The sequence below is a fragment of the Epinephelus moara genome, chromosome 3 (assembly GCF_006386435.1).
Source record: "Epinephelus moara isolate mb chromosome 3, YSFRI_EMoa_1.0, whole genome shotgun sequence".
Taxonomy (NCBI): Eukaryota; Metazoa; Chordata; class Actinopteri; order Perciformes; family Serranidae; genus Epinephelus; species Epinephelus moara.
This window is the reverse complement of record NC_065508.1, coordinates 29733015-29755848: the sequence shown is the minus strand read 5'-3', so window position 1 is coordinate 29755848 and position 22834 is coordinate 29733015. Positions and strand designations below refer to the sequence as shown.

The following is a 22834-nucleotide window of genomic DNA, read 5'->3' as shown; positions in this document are numbered from 1 at the left end:
TGACAGATGCTGAATATATACTCCCTATCTGATGCTGTGGCTGTTTGTGGTTGGCTGAGAGGGATGTGAACTCATTAATTTGCAGCTGTGTCAATCAAATCAGGTTGGGTTTCCATTACGCGTGCCAAACGTGCCAAATGGTGCCAATCCCCTTTGATCTGACATCAGATGTGACGGGACAGTCGAGATACATTTATGTGCTGATTGCAGATAGTTGCATTGAATAGTGGTTTTTGTGGGTATTTATTTACTTCTAAACATTTTTAGGTTACCGATGTTCATGTACAAAATATCAGAATATAGCAGAGGTTGTTAAATGGTCTTCTCCGTCAGTCTGCTGACTTGTGCATTGGTTGGTTTTTGTATATAAATCTCTGCTTGGCTTGGTTTCTTCTTATCTGTATACATACATGTGTAAAAACCAAAACCAATATGACCTGTGCTCCCACAGTATTTCACTGATGCTGGTCCCCAAGGTTTGAACGCTGCCCCTTGTTCCTGGAATAATTTGCAGAAGGAGCTGAAACTGTCTGAGCTGATTGCTGCAGAGGAATTTAAGTCAATTATAAAGGAGGGAGAAAATGGCTCTCTTGGTCAATGTGATTGTTCCTCAAATTCTCACTGAAATCGTTTTAGAAAATTGTTCATGTTTATGCCTTAAACTTTACTTTTCGTGTTGCTTTTTAACTGGATGTTGTGCTTGCTCACTTGTGGTGTGTCACAGTTGTACTTGTCTGCTTGTCTGCTACTTGTCGGTGTTTATTGTAACAATGTTTATGCAGCCATCTACGAGTCTTTTACCTGGTTGAATAAAGGATATATATTATAGGGATGCACAATATTTTAGTCTCAAGTCTCTTATCGTAATGGCCCTAATTATGGTAAAGTTATGGAGGTAAAGTTTGGAGAAAAAAACATGGTTGGGTGTCTTTAGGTTTGGGCAAGTTAAGTTACTTTGGTTAGGTTTCGGAAAAGAAACATGGTGATGAAGTACTTTAAAATGACACAAAGTTCACATGGGTCTGAATGCCGGTCTCCTGGGGAAAGTCCTGTGTTTTGTGACCCATCCACCACTCAACCTGCCTCCTTATACCACTGCTTCCTGCTTTATTTTTTACTCCCGTCATCGCATTGGACATGTGATCACAACCTTCCAAACTACATGGTTTATGCACAGATTACTGGCTCATCATAATGTGTGATTTTGGTGCATTACATTTTGTAGGAAAACATACGCACAGTGGATGAGAACAGCCTGATTAATACTATGGACAAAACTTACAGTAACTACAACATGATTGCTTATATTCAATAGAAAGTGTCAGTGATGAATAATAAGTAACAGCATTCACTATTCAGTAATACAGCTAATACAATGACAAATCCCAGATTTGGTACAACACCAAGAAGAAGTTGAGGTTTGCCGTTGGTTAACTCCGATCCATGTTAGCAGCTGGAGCATGGCTCTTTAAGGATAATCTCCACTGGAGCATGCTGAGAGCTGCACACACACACACATTCACACACTTCAGGAACAGGCAACATGCATCTGAGCACAAGATTACCTCGACTCACCCTCAGCTTCAACTTTGTCCTAACTCCTGACTTGAGGAAACTTTGACTCTCTGCTTACTTTTGCAGCAGAACTACACAAGATGATGTTACACAAAATAGGAGCCAGCCCCAGGACTGAGGCTTTAAGGCTGGAAGCTATGTCCAAGGGAGCTCAGGTGGGGCATGCACTGCAAGAGTCATTCTGCACAACACTTTTTATCAATACGTTTCGGTGACAGAGCTCCCGTCTTTTTGCTTTGACAAGTGAGCGAGAAGGGGGAGCACGTGTTGGCAACAGGGACTGTGGAAATGGGGTGTAATTCTAAAATAAACAGTGAATATTTCCTCAGAGCAACTTTTGTTTTTGACACGCTGGGTTGTGTGCTGAGCCAATTCACTGGCACAGCGTGAATTTGTCATTCATCTTTGTCACAACATAGCAGGAGTGTCAGCATCCATCTCAGTCATTGTTTAAGTTTTGGTGAGATACGAACAAACAAATGATCCTGGCAATTATCGTTCTCTGCCTACTGACAGTAGCTGTCTGGGGGAGTGTTTGGGGGGGGGGGGTGCATCCCCACCACTGACAACAACAGCAACAATAATGCCAAGCAGACAATTCAGACCACTTATTGTGTCCCACTGGAAAACATACAGGGGACTGAACAGAGGGCTCGATTTCTGCGCCAACATCAACACATGGATTTGGGGTTTTGAGTCTGTGTGTGTGCAGACGGGGTTCCCTCAGAGGTCCCATGGCTTTTACAGTGTCTCAATAAACCATCTGCACTTAGGGCCTTAGGAATGAGGAGCTTTTTGCTGCCTATAAAAGACGGTCCATGCCATTAAAACAGTGCTGTGCTAAGTAGGCTCAGAGTACAGGGACTGTTGGCGTGTGTGTGTGTGTGTGTGTGTGTTTGGGGGGTGTAATAGTGTCAAACTGGACCAATCAATGTGTCCTGTGTTCTGACTCATACTGCCTTTCAGACCTCTAATGTCACAAAGGTGTGGGGTGACAGGATGACGATGTGCAGGCACCTCTTTGGTTAAGTTTCCCAGAGCTGTTCGGCTTTACCGGGCTGAAGAGTTTTTTAATCCATAAATCACTGAAATTGGGTTATGCTCCACATTCACATATTGAAAACTAGTGTATTTATAGTGAGATGAAATGTGCGTAAGGCTCAGGCTGCTCTCAGGCTGCAGAAACTTCAAAGTTGACATCAATGGTAGATGCATATATCATGCTCAAATCTGTTTTCAATACTGATGTGTTATAGAATGAATTCACAGTGAATCAATCACTCTGAATGTGTGAATGCTTGTAAACTGAATTTGTGAACTGCAACAGTGAAAGCTAAAGTCAGGCCTTGCTTTAGGGTGCAAGAGTATAAATCTGCAAGAAAATAGATTCACTCTCTTAAAGCCACGTCTTTTTTATGTTAAACACATGTATTCAGAATCACATATACTTAAAGGTATACTATGCAGGAATTGTACATAACAAAAGTGAAAGCAAATCCCAGCTCTGTCTGCTTAGCGCTTTATTTCGCTATCGTTGTGTTTTTTGACACTGTGTCCGTGATTTTTTTGTAGCTTCCTCTTAGATTAAGTGCTGCTTACGGTCTGGCACCTGGTTGCTACCTTTTCATAAAGTCCTGACCTTACCTGCCTGCTGTGGAGGTTCACATTCAGGAGCCTCCTGAACACAGCAAAATGAGGAAAATAAGAACTGGAGACCATCTTGTGGTGGGATCAATCCAGCAGTGAAACAGCGATCTGCAGCTTATTGGCAGAACTTAAATATAATATAATAAGTATGTTTTCTTTTGTGTTTAATCGCCTGAAAATAAGAATCGCCTTGTTTTTGTTCCGTTAGAGTGAGCCATTTATATCTACATAGGAAGTGGGCCCTCTTCCACTGAGTCCGCCATGTTGCACCACTATGTCTCTACAGTAGCCCAGAACGGACAAACCAAACACCGGTTCTAGATAAAGCTTTTCGTGTATTAGTTAGCAGCCTAATGCTAGCATTGGAAGGTCACTGATTTTTAATGTAAAACTGCCTCATTCATAACCTCTGGGGATAATTTGACTCCCAGTGAAAACCTCCTGAATATCTGGATCTTAAATTATCAGGGTGATCAGACATTTGCAGGTGCTGGGCTATAGCGGGTGGTCTGTGACATGCCAAACAGCGACGGAAAAAAACACTAATTTGTAACATGAAATTTCTTTATTCAGTTTTTTGTTTACCGGTTTTAATCACCTGGTCCCTTTAATTTTTTAGAAGGAGAGACCTCTGCGGTTAATTCGACTCCCGGTTAAAAAAAATTCCTGAACAATGAACACTGAAGGAATTTTAAGCAGGAATTCACGCTTGGCACATGGGAGAAGTTTCAGTTGGTTGTAATCTGCAATGCTCACTGCTAGATGCCGCTAAATCCTACATACTGCTCTTTTAGATGGGGCGGACAATAGCCCCTTTCCTACTTCCTAGCCTGCTACTTCCTGCACCCTTGCTCGGACCACACCCATCTTCAAACTCCGCCTTCCTTTTGATCTTAACTACGCGCCTTACTGCACCTTGCACGGTTGCGACCCTATCACGCTGACAAAATCTGTGCAAAGACAGACATAAGAACACTTGGCAAAACATTCAAAATGGTTTCTGCGGTAGTTCCTGCTACAGTGAGGTGCCACCAGGACCAGATTTTGCCATGATGACAAACACACAGACTCACGAAGTGAATCAATACAGGCAGAGGACAGAGTTTCTGCAGATAAATACACCACCTCACACTGCTAGTGGGTAATAAGGGGTGATTGAGAGGGAATGCTTTTGTAGGAGTCTAAACATAATTTGTTTATTTATGGGAAAATCCTGCATAGGTTACCTTTAACATTACTACGTTTTAGTCAGTAGTGAAACTGCATATAATGCTAAAATGTAACTGTATAGATAGCAGTAATAAACACTCTATGGTTTAAGAAGTCCTATCCGTCACTCCCTACAATCAGCAGCAAACCCAGCAATAAAAACAGAAGGTACTGCTGCTCACTCAACAGTGATTATAGTGCGGTGTTGTGGTTTTTGGATTGGTTTTATTTCTTTACCTGAATGAGACAGCAAATGCATCCGTAGACGGAGACTGTCCAGGAAGCTCTTTCCACACAGCTCACAGCCGTAGGTCTTCATTCCACTGTGCATCTTCCTGTTGACATAAAGCAAAACAAACATTTTAGTGTCTGGACTCAAAGCTTAATGTGCTTGATGTTTGTGTCCCTAACAAAATGTTTCTTTTTTTTTACAGCTCTTTCAGCTCTGACTTTCAGCAGAGAAAAGATTTGGCCTTTTGCAATTTGAGAAAATGTCACACTTCATCAGTCATAACATCAGCACATAACAATAACCATCAGCGTAACAAGCCGTCCAACTACAACACATTTTTTTTTCTTTCTGCAGGGAGCACCAGACCATGACTTGGTGCTGTAAATCACAAGATGCTATTCAAGCAAAGGCATTATCAGCTACCTACATCTCAAGTGCTGCAGATGGATAAGGAGCTATAAAGTGAAATAGAATGATTTATTCAGGCAAGCACACAAGACAGCTACTTAGTGTTATGAACCATTTATGGGCCACTTTTTGACTGCTGCTCTCCAATCTATAAGGTGATGTGTGGCTTGAAGCAAAATCTGATCCGCAATGAATTGTCTTTTTACCAAATAGACAGTCATTAGGCTGTAACATAGTTTAAGCGCGCAAGGTCAGACAAGACTAAGGTTCAATATTTGATTATGTGGTAAAGGCCTCGAAGGTTAGGTAACTAAATAACATCTGACAACAGAAACTCTAGCCCCACGACTCCCTCTGTTACGAAATCCTCAAAGACCCCACGGCTCAGTACAAAGCATATTATTCTTGAGAGATATCTGAAAGTGCTCTAAAGCAATTAAGGTGACACGAATTGCCAAACAACTGCCACAGTGCCTTAAGCCTCCCGAGAACTTCAAATACCTCGCCTTGAGTGAGGTTCACAAAGGCACACACCCACGATTGTAATGATTGTTTGTCAAGTTGGTGCTGTTTCAGATTTGGCACACTTGATCTTCCAAATCTGTTGCTCTTTCTCACAGCGAGGCTCCGAAAACAAGAGTTTCCGTTTTGATAGTAACGCTGCGGTCAGGTTGAATCAAGATGGGGATAAACACCACCCTTTAAGCTAATGAGAAGGCTTGGGTTTGATAAGCACGTCTCAAGATTTGAACACATCAATGCAAAGCTGAAAAAAACACAGGCGCAGGAAAAGTGCAGGATTCTATACTCAGGTGAGTGTGTGCTTCTGGCAGGCAAAAACAAGACAACGTCAAACAGAAGGATTTCATAGTCTCCGTCGACGAGTCAGGTGGCACAGAGTGATCAGCCAAGTGCATTCTTGGGGAAACAATGCCCTTGATAAGAGATCTGCTCAACTTGGGCGAGATGACAGCCATCCATCTTAGCGTCTCTCAACAAAGCCGCAGAGGAGGAGGTGGTGCCACTCTCCCAAAACATGACTGATTGATGTCAGATGTCGAATGCAAATTGATTTACAGCTCTCTTTTGTGCCTCGAGAGGGGTAGGGAGAGACGGAGCGGGGAAGAGACCGAGACACACACAGAGATTATAGCGGGTCTTGTGGCAATGGCTACAGGAGTTATTAAGCAATGAAGTCTGGTACGGCTTCAGTGGCTATTAATTGCTGCAAAACATCCTTGAAACCTGATGCGAAGAGAAAAAACACAGCAGGGTTGAAAAAGTCATGATAGCCGTTGTAGTGGTTCGAATTTGTGGAGAGACCCTGGAAACTAAAGGCAGAATGACAGCCCCTTGGCAAGCAGTGAGTGATTAAAAGGCCCTATAAATGCCAAATGCCCCCAGAAGGGAAAGAAGGACACTTGAAAAGCCAAAAAGGGAGAGGAAGTGACACAGAGAGACGAAATGACACAAGTGAGAGAGGAAAGGATACTGTTACACTGTTAGATTTCAATCTGTGACCGTACATTCAGTCCAGGAGTATTATCATGGTGTAATGTACTTGAATAAAAGATTTCCATTTCCTGTTTTGTCCCAGAATGCTCTTCCACAGCCAGACAAGGAATCTGGATGTATTGCATTCAATCAAAAGCAGACAGAACAATACAGCATCAAAGTATGATCAGACTGCTGTTGGTTAAACACATAGTTGGACAAATCAATAGCAGTTGCCTTACAGCTGCACTGCATTGTGGTCTATTAAGGCAACTGCCGATGGACAAACTGCCGTCTCTCCCACGCCTGGTGCAATGTCATTTTTGACAAGTCATCCACACGAATGACAGAAACAAACAAAATGGACAAAGGAATGGAGCCAGATTTTTTTCCTTTAAGGATCACAGGTGATGTACTCACACACTTTCATCCTGATAAGGAGAAAACACACGCAAGCGGTGAACCACAACACAACACACACAGAGCACAAAGCCTTTCAAAGGCCTTTTGTGTCCCTCCTCAATCTGACCATTGTGCCCCCCAGACAGAGCACTGATAAGGTATGGGTGGACTTATTAAGGCCACTAGAAGTGGAAGCAATGCCATGTATTTTCACCGTGTTGATGAGCATAGTTCAGTGTGTATGTCCGCAGCTGAGAGTGTGTTAAATTTAACTGCAATAGCTAGCACTACCCACTGAAACAGCACATTACTTGATGTTCAACAGAATGGTACCAGCACCTGTTCCAGCAATTCAGTCTGTTAAAGGAAAGGTTTAGGACTAAGCCCGTCCTGTTGAAACACTAATGACGCACTTCCTTTTGGCCTTTAAAGGTCTGATTGTGTAGGATTTACGGGAATATTTTAGCAGAAACAGAATATCTTATTCAGAAACTGTTTTCATTAGTGTGCAATCACCTGAAACCAGTAATCATTGTGTTTTCGCTAAATTGAAATGAGCCGTTTATACATCCATATTGAGTGGGTTTGCTCCATTTAGTCAGCCATGTCGCTTCTACAGTAGCCCAGAATGGACAAACCAAACTCTGGCTCTAGATAAGACCATTCGCATTTCCTTCCTGATACTGATTCCAATACTTGAACAAGCCGATACTGAGTACCAACACCATTAAAACAAAAAAAGAACAGCATTACGAATCCTCTATAGATGTGAAATGTTTACCGTCATCGTTATATTGCATGGCTCATATTAAACCCTAAACTGGAGGGACTTTCCAGTTTAAAATATTGCCTAAGTGCTGACATTTTGCTCCCAGCTATCGGAATCAATTCTTCTTCGCTACTCAAAAACAGTAGCTTCCAGTGGCTGCACGGCACAACAACTCGTGTAGGCTGCTGTTTCAGAGCAGGGAATAAGAACTGATCTCCAGGAAAACTGTGGTTTTATCTGGGAGTGAAACTACTTGAACGTTTATTAATTAATTACACGACATTGGGTCAGTGTATAGACTTACTTGCAGATACCTAATACAGCATTTTTGGCAGTATCAGAGGCATTTCCGATACTAGTATCACTATCGGAACAACTAAACTACACACTTGGCTCATAGGAGAAGTTTCAGTTGGTTGCAGTCTGCAACCTCACCGTTAGATGGCACTAAATCCTACACAGTAGACCTTGAACTGTCAATATCGTATGAAGCTTCTTTTCTCAGGTATGTGCAGGTTTCAAGTGAAATTTCTTTATGGAAAATAATGAAATAATATGGAAATACATTTTTTTGCAGTAGCATAAAGTGGTTTGAAAGAGGGAAAAACCCAGAAAGCCAAAACAGCTTGGCCCAGCAATGGCTTGTATCCGGCATTCTTGGTTTCCAGATTCATTCTGGTCTCGTGATGACTAATCGACCGAAGTCAAACAAAGTCGGACAAACTTGACAAAAAGAAACATGGCGATGCCAGTTCTGTTTAGCCAGGGTGCTGCAGTGTTTGATAGTTTCTCAACATTTGGTAATATAGCTTCTGAATGTGGTTCCTATAAGGTTAAACCAAAAATCCGTTCAAAAAACCTACTGACTTCGAGACAAGTGAACAAGGAGTGCAAAAATGCCAACTTTTTTTTCTGGGTTCTAGGTCTCATTCCCAGGGCACTCTGTTCTGGCTGGTGACAATGGCTAAAAGCAAGTGCAGATAATAGAGATGATTTTCAGCCCAAATCAGCCAACAAGGGCCCACATTTGAGTCCGTCATCTGGTCTAATGACAGAGAGCAAGTGACCCCGTCGTTTATGAATCCAAGCTATTTGTAGACTGAGAAAGGTGTGCACACACAGCTACAAAATATATTGGAATAATATGCATCATTAGGCAGCAGTCAGCATTTGAGGTGTATTCTGTACACTTCGAAATGCTTTGTGTGCTTAAGCAGAGCTAATAATACACTGTAATTCAGCTTCGACAAGATTTAATGATATGTAAAAGGATACTAAAATATATTGTCCCAGCTCAGTGATTTAGCTTGGATAGACCTCTACATACACACAGACACACACAGACACACACACACTCACTCACTCACTCTCTCTCTCTCTCAAATCCCATCGTAACTGTCTGCTTTCATGTTGTGCTTCTGAAATAGATGATGAGAGGTGTGTGTGTATGTGTGTGTGTGGTGGGTGGGAGCTCAGGGAGGGAGGGAGGGTGATTTGAAACAGACTGACTGCAGCCATTAAGGAAGTTCACATAAAACTCTCTCAGGCCATTTACTCAGTTAATAATCGACTTTGTCCAACAGTCACTTTTGACAACGGCAATAAATTTTAAATTTATGTCAACAAAACATATGCTGATCACCTCGTGTGGTGTGCTTCCTCGTAAAAGATCCAGCCCAACCAAGGGCTGTCTGAACGCGAGTGTGTGTGTTTGAAATGTGAGCCGATTACAGGCCTGGGTTATTGAGCCGTAACAGCTTGCCTCGTGTAATTCAGAACTTTTTTTCCCATTTTGCCGCTGGACTTGGCTGGCCATATATCATAACTAGCACTGCATTCGGAGAAATAAAGACCCAAGCTTCCCACCTGCTCTTCTACTTGTAATCTAACACCGTTAAAAAAGTCAAAATAAGGTGATCTATTGACACTGAAACAAATAAAATAACTCAAAGACCTCCACGTTTCCTCGATGGCTTTGAGTCATCCACATTTCATATTATTGGGCTTTAACAGAGACTGCTGATCTGCTGCCAAACTATCCTCTTCAGCTCACATCACCATTTTATATCACCAAACTATTTGACAGAGAGGAAAAGCCAAGCACAGCCGAGCTTGATGACTTGCACTTATCTCTCATTGCTTGCCTAAAATCTATTTCTCCCTCAGCAGCCTTGAGTGTTGTTCTCTGTCCTCATCTATCCTTTCATCTTTTATTTTTCCATTTTTTTTCCTCCATCCTCCGTTTGTGAAGGGAGCTATAAAACAACCTGAAACAATGTTCGTAAATAAAAGCTTTGGAGAGAGAGGAATAGGGAGGTTAAGATGGAAAGAAGAAACACTAAAAGATAAAGGGAGGCAATTGATAAGAGGTGGTAAAGTGAAGAAGGGCTGCGTGGTGTGGGGTGTGCGAGACTGTTTGTTCATTAGTTCTGTCGGTCGGAAGAAAAAGAACTGATAATTGGGGGAAGGAGGGCTGCTGATTGCTGAATAGAGCTTGGACTTAAGTAGCGGAGGCATGGTGAGCATCTGAGACGTTTGGTGACGGTGAAAAGAGTTGTCACTTGGAATCCTGTTTATATTTCACTTTAGCTATTAGCTTAGCATAAAAGACAAAACACATTTGATCTCCAAAATGGATCCTGTGTCTTTTCCCAGGAGACAAAACAGAGCAAAAAGGAGAGTGAATATTGGGCGAACATTCATCAGATGCACAGTGGTGCAGTGATAAGCATTTTCGCCCCACACCAAGAGGGCTCCAGGTTGGAATTTGGGGTGGGGTGTCAGCCCAGTGTCAGCTGGCAAATGTGACAGAATAAACGGTGAACAATATGCACCAAAGATAACAACATAAACTGCTCAATTTTCAAAGGAAACGCTAAAATAGCGCAGCAGCGTTTTCCAACACGACTCACCCCCGACAATGCAAAACGGCACTGTGAGGGGCAGACAGAGGGAGCTACGGAAACCCAGGAGGTACAGAAGAGGTGATTGATTAATGATTAATTAAGGGACTAAATTCAACCACTTTGCCCCTTGCGGCTTACTCTGAGTATGCACTGTTTAACAAAAGTGGAGTCGGACACGCCCTAAATGCACTTTAGACCACGAGCTATGGATCGATCAAATAGGGCCCTGTGAGTTTTCAGTTTTTCTATTAATACAACTTTAAAATCTAACAAACACAATCAATGTCTTTTCACTGATGGTCAACATTACGCAGGGTACCTTTAACTCCATGCGCTGGTGTGGTTAAGAGATGGAACAACTTTCATTTAAGCTGATGAGCTGCAATTATTTTTAAATGCCAAAGAGTGGCTGAGGAAATTTCAAAGGGCTTTTCAAAACATATCAAAAATATGGGTGAGTTGAAAACATGTCCATGAGGTTATAATTAGCTAAAAGGGATAAAATACTACCTTCATGGGGAACTTTGATCTTTTTATATGAATTCTTCGAAACAAAAAATATGAGTCACAAAGAAAAATGGCCACAGAACAGGCAACAAGAGGTCAAATTGGACCTCCTAACATTTGGTTTTGTTCCATGCTGTCGATTCTAATTTCACCTATTAGGTAGCAGGCTTGTTGGCACAGATGTCTCAGGTTAAATTTTCCATTGAGGTTTTAGACCATGCACCAAAGTGCTATTGATGAATCACGTCTTTGTCATTCTGCTCGGTCATCTTTCAACGATATAATCAGTGACTGAAGTAGAAATATTGCTAGCTGTGAGACATTGTGCAGATGAATTTACCAGATCAAAAGCAGGAAAAAATATATAATTTTACAGGTTTGGGAGACTTCCTTCAAGTGTACTGGTGCATTATAAGCCATGTTAAGTGTGTGTTTGCTGCGAGCTATTATTAAACTATGGTAATGTGCTATTACTGCTGATTTTATTTATATATTTCAACCGATTGTAATTGTCATTCACCCAAATGCTCAGCTAACTAGGCTATGTTAATGCAGCTGTCAACACTTTGGCTCTTGATGAGCACCAGGTGCAAACACACTACACTAAATTTATACAGTAGAGCTGATTATTTACAAACTGTACTACTTATATATTATCTGTAATTAATAATGTATGTGAGTCCAATAAATATTCAACATACAGATGGAGCAACAACCGCCTAGCATAAACACAAAGACAGGAGCTGGCAACAGTCACCCAGCATAATTACAAGGCAGAAACAGAGCATGTAACGTGACGTTAATAGCAAACACAGGTCAATAAGCATTGCACTGCAAACACAGGTCAATAAAAAGACGAGTTTAAAAAATTATCCATGGTATAAGTGGGATAATGCACTCTGGAAGTAAAAGTGGTACCAATGGGACATCCATTTGGGGATAAAAGCACAGGGTGGAAAAGGACCATTGCCGCACACACAACTCCCTGTCATGGCGAACAAAGGCAAAATGATGCACGAGGCGATTCAGTGACACTTTGGTGGCTGATCCTAATGTGGCCATAAGTGGCGCAGTGTGCCGCCGCCACCTCTTACTTTGGTTTCTCTGACAGAGAGCGACGGAGGAGGAGGAGTGAGGGACTTTTTTCAACATGAATTTCCAGTCCATTAGGGGGCTGACCATGTCACACAGACAAACATGGCGGGAGAAGTAAGAGGGTGAGAGGGGAATAGTGATGGTGGCGTTCAATGAAACAAAAAGGATCATCAGTAGGAAAATGAAAAATATAAAGATGTCTAAATAACAGCCCATCTGTAGAGGTAGAAAACACAATGATGGGAAAATCATGGCACCTCATCTATTTGCTGAAGTCTTCCAAAGCTCAGCGACACACACACACATATCGTCTAGCGAGGCACCATGTGTGGTTCTTAACGTTTACATGGGTCCATTTTGTGGCAGTCTGGAGAGGCAGGTGAAAAAAAACCCCTCTCTGTCATTTTATCCCTGCTTTTAAGCCTCCCCAATTCCATTGCCCTCCCACCCCCACCCCACCCCTCTGTCTTTGCTCAATCAAAATGTATCAGGCAGGCTGGCGTAACACCGGTCGGCGTGGGCTGTTTATCCTGAGTCCTCCTGCACATATCAATGACTTGGCCCCCGTTGTCCCCCGGCGGGGAGACGTTCATATAAATTCAAGCCACACACGCAAACGCCGAGGCACTCGTGTTGAGCATAGATGAGTAGCAGGGCAAGAGGAAAAGAGGAGAGACAGAAGGATGGGGAGGGAGAGCGCAACTGCCTTTCATCCTCACTGTGTTATTTATAATATCACAGACACTGCCAACCCCAAATTTGCCCTGAGGTCGTCTCAGGAGGAAAAAAAAAGCTTCATCACGTTAAAAAAATTAACAGCAGTAAACATGTTTCCTTGCTTGAATGACACAGTCCCTGTCTCAGCCAATAGGGAGCACATATGTCAACTGTAATTGCCTCTGGTGGTGGCGAGATACGTCAGTTCTCTCAACTTTTGTCAGAATCTGATCAGTGCAATCTTGATAATGAGTGCAATTTTGACAGCTGGCTGAAAGTAGTTAGATTAATGATATCCGCAAGTTTCATTAAAATCTAATCAGTCATGTCTCAGTTAGCCCATGAGAAGAGTCCTAACCTACAGTACTAATTAATGTATTGCACAAACTCCTAATGGCATTACATGCAGCTTCAAGGTGGCGGCATTTTGTAACTCTAAACAATCCTTCTGCTGTCACCAACGTTTCCTTTCCCAGCCCATTCACACCTTGCAGGAAAACTCAGCACGCTGACTAAAAAATAATGATTTTAATTCAAAGTTTAGGTGACTAGATCTTCAACAGACAAAATGTAAGGTGGACAGTGTGCAGGGAGGTTTTCTGCAAGTTGTGTTCTGCTCGTCCTTCTCCTACACACCAGTATTTTTGTTCCTTCTCATTCTGACGTTGTCAAATATCGCCTCTTTGACAGTGAAAAAAAAAAAGAAAAAGCTGAGCTTCCAGTGAAACAGATGACACTTGTTGTCGCGCCGGATATTGACTCATCAGTGGACTGAACAGAGATGATGTGTTGAATACAGTCATGTGGCTAATAACCTGCTTATATATCTGGAGAAAATCATCTCAAGCTCAATTTATATGTGGCACTTCTCCCAAACAGGCATCTTTATTTTTTTAACCAGTCCTGTAACGTTATCCCCACCACTCACAGTCGCCATATTTCTTAGCTGAGCTGCCTGTTCCATCAGTAATGACTGACCTCTGGTGGTGAGTGCTGTGCACTACAATTTATTGCCCCAATTTAGCATCTCTGTATAAGGCGTCAGATGTCAACGCCAAAAGCCACCTTTTGTGGTGGTATGATACGCCACCAGGTTGCGTCAGTTTGTAACACTGCCGGACGGAACCTCTCGCAGTGATTTGATGCATCGCCGTAATGTAATAAAATATATAATAATATAAATGACTGTGATAACTTTATTCTTATAGGATATCTCATGCAAAGATGTAGCCCACAGTGCTTAACAAGGCAAAATCTAACGTAAATAATCAGTAACAATTAAAAAAGAAGAAAAATTTACAATGTAGCTTCAGCCATCAGTGAGAGAAAAACAAAATCAATAAAACAATGAAACTTCAAAAATGATGCCAGAAAAATTAACCCAAATTGAAAACCAAATTCAAAAGATCTTTAGGTCCTTAATTTATTTTCAAAAAATTCAAAGGAGTTTGCTGTTCCAAGATTTAAAGAGAGGAGGACTATAAGAAACAGAAAGCGGCTCCACCAGATTTCTTGTGGGAGACTTTAGGAGCTTAGCGGAAGATTTGAGGGTTCTTGTTGGGACATAAAATGAAAAGCAATTGCTGGTATATGAAGGTGCAAGATTATTCAAGGTTTATAGATAAGTAAAAGCACTTAAAATCAATTTTAAAAGATACAGGTACCCAGTGCAGTGATGCAAGCTGATGTCATGTCATGTCATGTCATGTCATGTCATGTCATGTCATAAGTGTCATGTTAAGTCATTTTTAGGGAAACCACTGAAAAGAAATTTCCAATGATTTAAATGGCTTGTAATAGGAGCATGTATCAGCGTTTCAGCTTCATGTTGAGTTAAAAATGTTTGAATTTTGGCAATGTTCCTCAGATGAAAAAATTATGTTTTAGCAAAATGACTAATGTAATTACGATCAGAATCTAAAATCACTCCCAGATTTGTAACGTGTGTTTAAATCTGTCTGGACAGGCTAGATCCTGTCAGACAGAACCAAACCCCAACTGGGACTCATGAAAGGACATTTTTAAGTATTCCTATACTATCACTCCCCGAAAGCCCGTGGCCCTCGGAGCACTCTTTTCAGAGCCCTGCATTTTAACCTAACCGTGTGCTTTTGTTGATGTCCCAGCATTAGTTGTGGCATCCAGAAACATTATCAGCAGATGCAGGATGATACCTAGCACGTAATCTGTAGACGTGAAAGTCCACTGACAAAGCGGCAATATGTGACGACTTGGGATAAGAACTCGTTGTCCTTCTCCTTGCTACTTGTTTTAAACAACACAAGGACGGATGTGATCTGAGACACAGATTCCAACCTGAGTAAGCCACTATCAGGCTGAAATAATGCAGCTATAGAGCCATATACTGGGTAAAGTTTGCATTATTCAATATAACCATGGAATAATAAGATTCCCTTTACAAGCTGAAAACGCCTGTGTGTTCTCAAGGCCTCTCAACACCTTTCAGACAGGGAAGACAATAATCTGCTGGCTCCATTCATTTATGGCTTTTTGTCAGTGAGGCATAAGTGTCCGTTACATAAATGTTCCTTCTGGTTGTATTCAGACATGACAGGGCTAAAAAAGCCACAAGGCTTTCATGAAGTGGCAGCGCCGGAGGACAGCGGTGAACGTAATGATATGAGGAAAGAAAAGCGTTGTCAGACTGCATCAGCGAGGGATTTTAAGAACTTATTTTGCTGCTGAAGCCTTAATTAATGACCATAGTGAGTGAGAAGGACGCTGCTCACCCCTCTTCTCACAGTGAATCCCCTAATAAATGTTGTCATCGTCATTTATTAGATAAGAAGTTCTGCTGCCTTTTTAATAAAAGCCCGAAAGAGCACGAGAGAGAATGACAAGATATTATGTTGGTACATTCAGTTTTTCCTTTCTTGCTCACAAGTTGTACGTGAAGCACTTTGTTCGGTATTCATACAGATTTTTTTTTTTCAACCATTTTTTTTTTCTTGCATGCTCCACGAGGGAAAGAACCTTGACTGATCTGACATGAGAAGAATCTCATCAAAATAGAGTTTCATGGTTTTATTTTCTCTCTGCATAAGAAATGACAACTGAGCGAGAACCTCGAGTTAACAATAATGTATCTCTGAGATGTGTTCCTATAAGGTCAAGAATACAGCTCCAGAAGCTCCGACTCTTCTTCAGGCTTATTGTAAGTTTAATTAACTCTTGGTATTAATTAAATAATGTGAGAAGTAACAGCTTTTGTGTCACCACTTTGTCACAAATGAAAAAAAAAGTTATATTTGCACTAATTATATCTACCTGTTTCATCCATTGATTTTCCTCTTTGTTGCAGAGAGCTGTCACACGCCATGAAACTGAGTGAAAATCAGTGGACATAACACCACCCAAGCATGATTGCTACCTAAACACATACGGTTAGAAGAGCCTGGCTTCACAGGTAATAGAGGGGGAATAATCCAAGGAACTTCTAATTGTGCTTCCTGGGCAGTAAGACACTATTTCAAGCTAATCCCAGTTAGATACCCGGATTCCCCCAAAGCTTAGAAGGTAGGATTCACTCTCTAATACCCTCAGTGTTACTCAGGAAGCCATTTCAACCTCTCTCCTACAGTTCCACTCAATGTTGAAGTGCTTTCCCCCTTTTTGACAAATTCCTTTTATTCAGTAAGAGGTGACAGTGGAGAGAGAATATGACCCAGAGGTTGCAGTTCAAATCCCCAGACTGGCAGGAGCAAATTTTGCTGGAGAAAAAAATATCAAAGACCCCCTTGGCAAAACACAGAAAGCCCAAATACTAAGGGTGTTGTATTCGAACATGCCAGCTTCCTACTAGAGAACAAATCATTCAAAGAGAGCAGCTCCTGTAGGTGAGTGAACTGAACTGGATCACAAGATTGAACAAACTGGGAAAAGAACACAAAAACAGTTCACTGCTGCTGCTGCTGCTGCTGCTGCTGCTGCTGGAGGAGTGTCAAGTAAGTTATCAGCCACATAACTTGCAAAACATACTGGTGAAACCTAGATTTGTTCTCTCATAGAGAACTGAGAGACAAGAAAGTCTGAGAATTCGAACAATGGATACACAACCTTGACTTTGAAAACACTGAAGAACAAAGCAGCAGATGAATGGATAGTCACAACAGCACAGATGGTACTTTAGGAAATAATGCCCCTACTGGTTAGGTATCATTAGGAGAAAAATCATGGTTGGGCCTTGTCTTCATGATGTGACATGAAGTTACGTTGCTTTAAATAACTCAACGTTAGGCTTGGGCAGTATCAGGGTATTAGGATACACCGGGATATGTAGAAATCCCCAAGGTATCATTTTCAATACTGTCAAAAATACCAACACGTTCTCATCCCAAGTTGTCACATATCGAATATTACATACTAGGTATCTTCCTGCATCTGCTGTTGACGTTCCACAACCAATGCTGGGCCGTCACCAAAAGCATGTGATAAGGATTAGGCATCAAAAGCACCTGGTTAGGTTTAGAAAAACAAATCATTTGGCCCATTCATACCGCCCACCCAATAGAACTTTCCAGCTCCTTATATTACGTCTTTAGCAGCAGCATTTCATACTGACGCTGTCCAGCGGCGTATCATACAGCCACAGCACGGGCTTACTGGCCGACTGGCGGTGTATCATACCGCTGCAAAAGGTGGCTTTTGGCATCGGTGTCTGTCACTGAAGTCACTGACGAAGCAGTGGTACTTGATGACTTTGGAATGAGAACGGGTAAATTAAACTGATAAAGAGATGCTGTATTGAGGCAATGAACTGTAGTGCACAGCAGTCACCACCAGAGGTCAGTCTCTACTATTGGCACAAACAGCTCAGCTACGAAATATGGCGACTGTGAGCCACATATGATTTCATTTTGAGAAGACTTCTTCTAGATACACAAGCAGTTTATTAACCACATGACCATATTCATCATCATCTTTGTTTAGCCCACTGATGTGTGGTCCTTGTGGGCAAGACAATGACATACATGGTACAATAGCCATGTTTCCATCAGCCTGTTTAGATGCGCATCTAGAAGTATCGCATCGGAAAATTATGATGGATATGGCAAAATTCGAATTAAAATCCCCTGATTCGTACAAACTAAAAATACGCTCGCTTTAGCCGGGTTTTGGTTGATTAAAAAAAATGTTGATTCGCAAAATGGGGGATAGAAACAGTTATGTTCGAATTAAGTCTGACGTAGCGCACCTCTCTCTATGGTGATATCCACACTCCGGGTCGGGAAGGCAGTAATGCATTTACAAGCTGCCAGAAAACGTAGAAGAAGAAGAATGCGAGACGCGAGTTCGTAGTTTTCACCAAAGTCCATACATTTAATGGAAACACACAGCATTCTTATTTCTTTTAATGCGCATTTCCCAATGATTCGAATCACTTTTGGATGGAAACATAGCTAGTGACTCTTTCACTAGAAGCTCAACTTTACATTTTATCAATATATACCGTCATATATTGTATATCCCCGTGAAATGTCAGAAAGGTATGAAAAAATGGATACCATTCAAGCCTACTCAATGCTTACTTTTGGTTTCACACAGGACACAAACAGCAGTGTCCTGAGTCAAAGTCCTGTTTTGTTTGACCGACCCATCCACCTTGACCACCTCCCTACACATCCTTAATGCTCTTTATCCTACATCACATGACCACCTTTGCTCCTGACAGCCTGTGGTCCACAGATCATGTGATCACAGCCTCCTGGCACACAGTTACATGGGTTACATATAAATTATAGTGCATTACTTTTTATAGGTGTAAGTCGACCAGTTAAATGAGAACAACCTGCACGATGTGTAGTGTACTGGCCGGCACACAGGTGTGAGTGTGTATATGCGCAGCTCCCTGCAGTTTTCCCCCAGGTCATTACTATAAATGACAGTGTGCTCTTAGTCAACCAGCCTGGTTAAATAAGGATTAGAGGGATAAGGAGAAAATAACTCCACACTTTTGAGGGCAGCAAATGGTGTTTGCAAAGTCTGCAAACCAAAAGTAGAAGCTCAGCTTTGCCTGCAAATAATTTGACATCCCCAGTTCCCCCCTTGTGTGATAACTCTTTTTTCTCATTTTAACTAGACCTAAAGACACTTTCACTGAAGTGTTGGAACGGTGGGAACAAAGACTAAGGAGAGCGTGTAAGATCACACGTATAAAGTATTTCTGTTAAAGCCCATCTCTGAGACAAACACCAGCCCTGCTGCTCCCTCTTCCCCCTGCCTCTCTTTTGGTTTGTGCATCAAAAGATCCTGCCATCTGAAAATAGCACGTCAACATTTCTGTTTCGTCTTGTTGTTTCTTTCTATTTTTTTTTTATTCTCGACAATGTTGCCAGTTTGCTAGATTCCTGTTTTTCCTCTGCTCCTGCTTTCTTGATCTGTGAGAGGTTACATCGCATCGAGTGAGACGTTTGGCTCATGCGTGTGTGTGCACCTCTGTATGTGTGTGTGTGTGTGTGTGTGTGTGTGTGTGCAGCAGCAGAGCTTTGGTGGTCTATAAAAAGCAGCCAGACGAAGTCTTCCCTCTCTCCTCATGCATTATGCATTGGCATCACCTTCCATCAAGTGACAGAAAAACCTCAAAGATGTCTAACTTTAGCTTCCATTCTGAAAGCCAAACAGAGGAGGAGATGTGTTATTTTGACTGCCACAGTCGAGCTAAGCACCTGTTACATCAATAAAAGCTGCATTTCGCAACAAGAACGACGACAACAACAACCTGTGTGATGGCACAGCACTCACAAAAACAGCGGTTAAATGCAGATAGTAGCGGGGAGTGCTTGAGTGAGGAAAGAGTTCACATTAGATTAGATGACACCGGATCAAACTTTGACCTTGAGGAGAAGTTTTGCTTTGCGTTGGCAGTTAACAGCGAAGAGAGAATCCAAAAGGCTTAATGTGAAAACAGATTCAAGAGTCAAAATATTTCCACAGAAAGGACACAGTGGGACTGGGAACTGAGTTTGATATTTATTGACTGACTGATTTAGAATCGTCAAATCTATCACAAGAGAGGGTCCGATTCTTTTAAGGGGTTCTTTTTAACCAATCAATACTAAATCAAGGCAAACAGGAGCTTATCACAGCCTACTGGCACACAGACAAAGCAAAGGTACATGATTAGTAAATCTATAAATTCCCTCGTGTTGTTCAGTGCAGGTCAGCACCACAGCTGTTTTGATTTCTTACTGTAGGTCAGTGTGACGGGTCACTGTAAACCATAACTCACAGTGTCACCCATTTCATTTTTTATTGCATAAAACATTTAGAAATACCATGTGAAACAATGGTAAATATTTGAATATTTGAAGGCGAGGAGTCCTTGAAAAACTCATTCTTCCAAAAATAGTTCTCTGGATGAAAAGTGTTCCTAATCAAATGCAAAGTCTTACAAACAACCCTTGAGGAACCATTTCTTCTTCTTCAATGGTTCTGGGGAGGACCTCAGCCCTTCAGAAAGGACCCTTATTTCTAAGAGTGTGGTGACAGATTTGTTTTTAATTGTTGAAAAAGCTTCAGAGTGAATTCTAAATAACATTTAAAGATCTTAAAATGTGTAATTATGGCTTTCTGGGAGCCTTGTAGTCACAGAGCTGACACACAAAGACATGCTGTTGTTATAAAAATCAAGTGCAGAATACAAACATGATTAATAATCTGTACATATGCAGGAGTGAGTGCACATGACATCCGATTGCTCCATAATTATGACTACAACTGCTGACCAGATGTTGCTTATCTGAGGAAATACTGGCTCACTGTCAATATTTCGTCGACAGCAGTGTCCCAACTTCATAACGCTGCTCAGTGTAAACACTCTTGTTTATCTGGAAATGCGAGAGGGACCTTGTGATTTTATTTTTTGGAGCCAGCGCGAGCCAGAGCAGACCAGTTGACAAGGTGATTATTTTGGTATTTGGACACGGCTCTCAAACTATTATGCAATGCCTCTGGGATTGATTTACTGTACGCCTCGTAACGCCGAACAGATCACATTCTGGGAAAAAGATAGCAGCAGGCCACTGTGTTTGTGTGTCTCAGAGAGAGTGTGTGTGTGTTTGGGTTTTGTCTGTCTCTCCACGCAAAATAACACAGATGAGATTATTAGCAGGAATCACTGTATCTACACTGAGGGAAATCAAAGTCTTTAAAACGAGAAAAGAAACCATAGCAGGGACTTATTTTGACACTTGAGATGGCCGCAGGCAGGTTGTTTTGACGTGTCTGACCTCGGGAACTTGTGTGTGTGTGTGTGTGTGTGTGTGTGTGTGTGTGTGCCGGGAGGGTGGGGGGCTTGGGGAGGTTCAGGTGGCAGCAGTGGCGCTAGGCCATCTGCACTGTCATTCACTGCACGTCCGCCTTCCAAGAGTTGCACAGCACCCACGGGCATCCCAAACAGCCCCAGCCGGAGCTCTGCGGGGCTGCAGTAAACAAGTCGCTCTCATCTCAAAAAGAGTGTGTGTGTGTGTCAGGGTGAGACGGTGTGATACTCCATAATATTCCTGTACACATCACAGCACCATAAAGTGTCTCTGATTTCTTTTTCTTGACCATAGTACCTCCACCTTGATTATGTATATATGATCTTTATAGCTATAAAGCATTTATATTATTTATACCATTTATATTCTCTTAACACACACTATATATAGACTATGCAGAGCTGCTCATAAGGGCTGCAGCAGTAACCATGAAACTGTATACCATGGTATGGAAATTAATGGTTATCATATTGTGTACATTCACGATGGTATAAAAAAAAAACAAAAAAAAAAACTTTTCATACATACTTTGATTTTAAAAAATGGTGTCAAGAAATAACCTTCTGTTTTCGTCCCTTTAACCCTTAGAACTTAGACACGGTCCAACAGTGCCTACACTGGTATTTTTGCTCATTGTGATGTCATTTCTTGGTGTATCTTCAAACACCTTATATCCCCGAAAACTGTACAACCTCAGCTAAAAGATTACGTGAGTCAAAAAAGCATAATAATTGGAAAAAGTATTGAAATTGTGCCTTTAAAAAAACCTATAAAAAACAGATGTTTTTTCATCAGATTTTACAAAATAAAATCCCAAAACATGTTGATTCAAAAGATTTTTAAATGCAGAACCCTAAAGCTAATATTTCTTAACACTCCATAAGTTATTTGAATGATGCATGTTATTTAATTTTTGAGATACGCTCATTTCTATGAGCAGAGTGCAAAAGTGTTGTGATAGATTCATCAGTTATTCCTCTGGTGCGTGCATTTTCGCCTGGTTTTGCACATGTAACGTAGCGTAATGACGAATTACGAACATACAAAAGAATGAATGCTATCGCTATTATTATCCTGTTTAAACAGGATCATGCAAACAACGATCTCCCTCAGCCGTCCATGGTAGGTCCGTTTTTTGAGGGTGAAGGGTCATTATAACTGATAATAATAATAATTATTGTGTTATACCAAATACTATGATACCCAGAAACCATGACATTTTCTAAAATGCTTAGCATATCGTGACACTTGCGTCCCGTTTCAACCCCACGGCTCATATACAAAACATACGTATGCAACATTTGCACTTCCTGTAGATCCATATATTTGTTTTAGAAACAAATGATCTTAATCTTAATTTCCCAAACTCAGTTGGTACCAAAATGATTAGTCAGTTAACCCTTCATGGTTGATTCAATCAAAAGGATATCAACCGATAAACTCAAATAATTTCCAAAGATATCCACCCAAATCTTGTAAATTACATTTTTGGGGGATTTGACTTTATGCATTTTATATACTCAATAATTTATCACTTTAATAAACCAACAGAGGACTGAAAGTTATTGTTGGCACTGCAGAGTCAGTTGTG

At 41.4% G+C, this 22834-nt stretch overlaps 1 protein-coding gene across 3 annotated transcripts in view; it reads right to left on the bottom strand.

Moving 5' to 3' along the window:
* The window catches only part of zbtb16a (zinc finger and BTB domain containing 16a), a 219701-nt gene that overhangs the window by 139294 nt on the left and 57573 nt on the right, over positions 1-22834 (bottom strand). For all 3 annotated transcript variants that reach the window (XM_050040222.1, XM_050040224.1, XM_050040223.1), the window contains exon 3: positions 4669-4766. In XM_050040222.1, coding sequence (XP_049896179.1) covers positions 4669-4766 — 98 coding nt within the window. The remainder of the gene's footprint in view (positions 1-4668; positions 4767-22834) is intronic.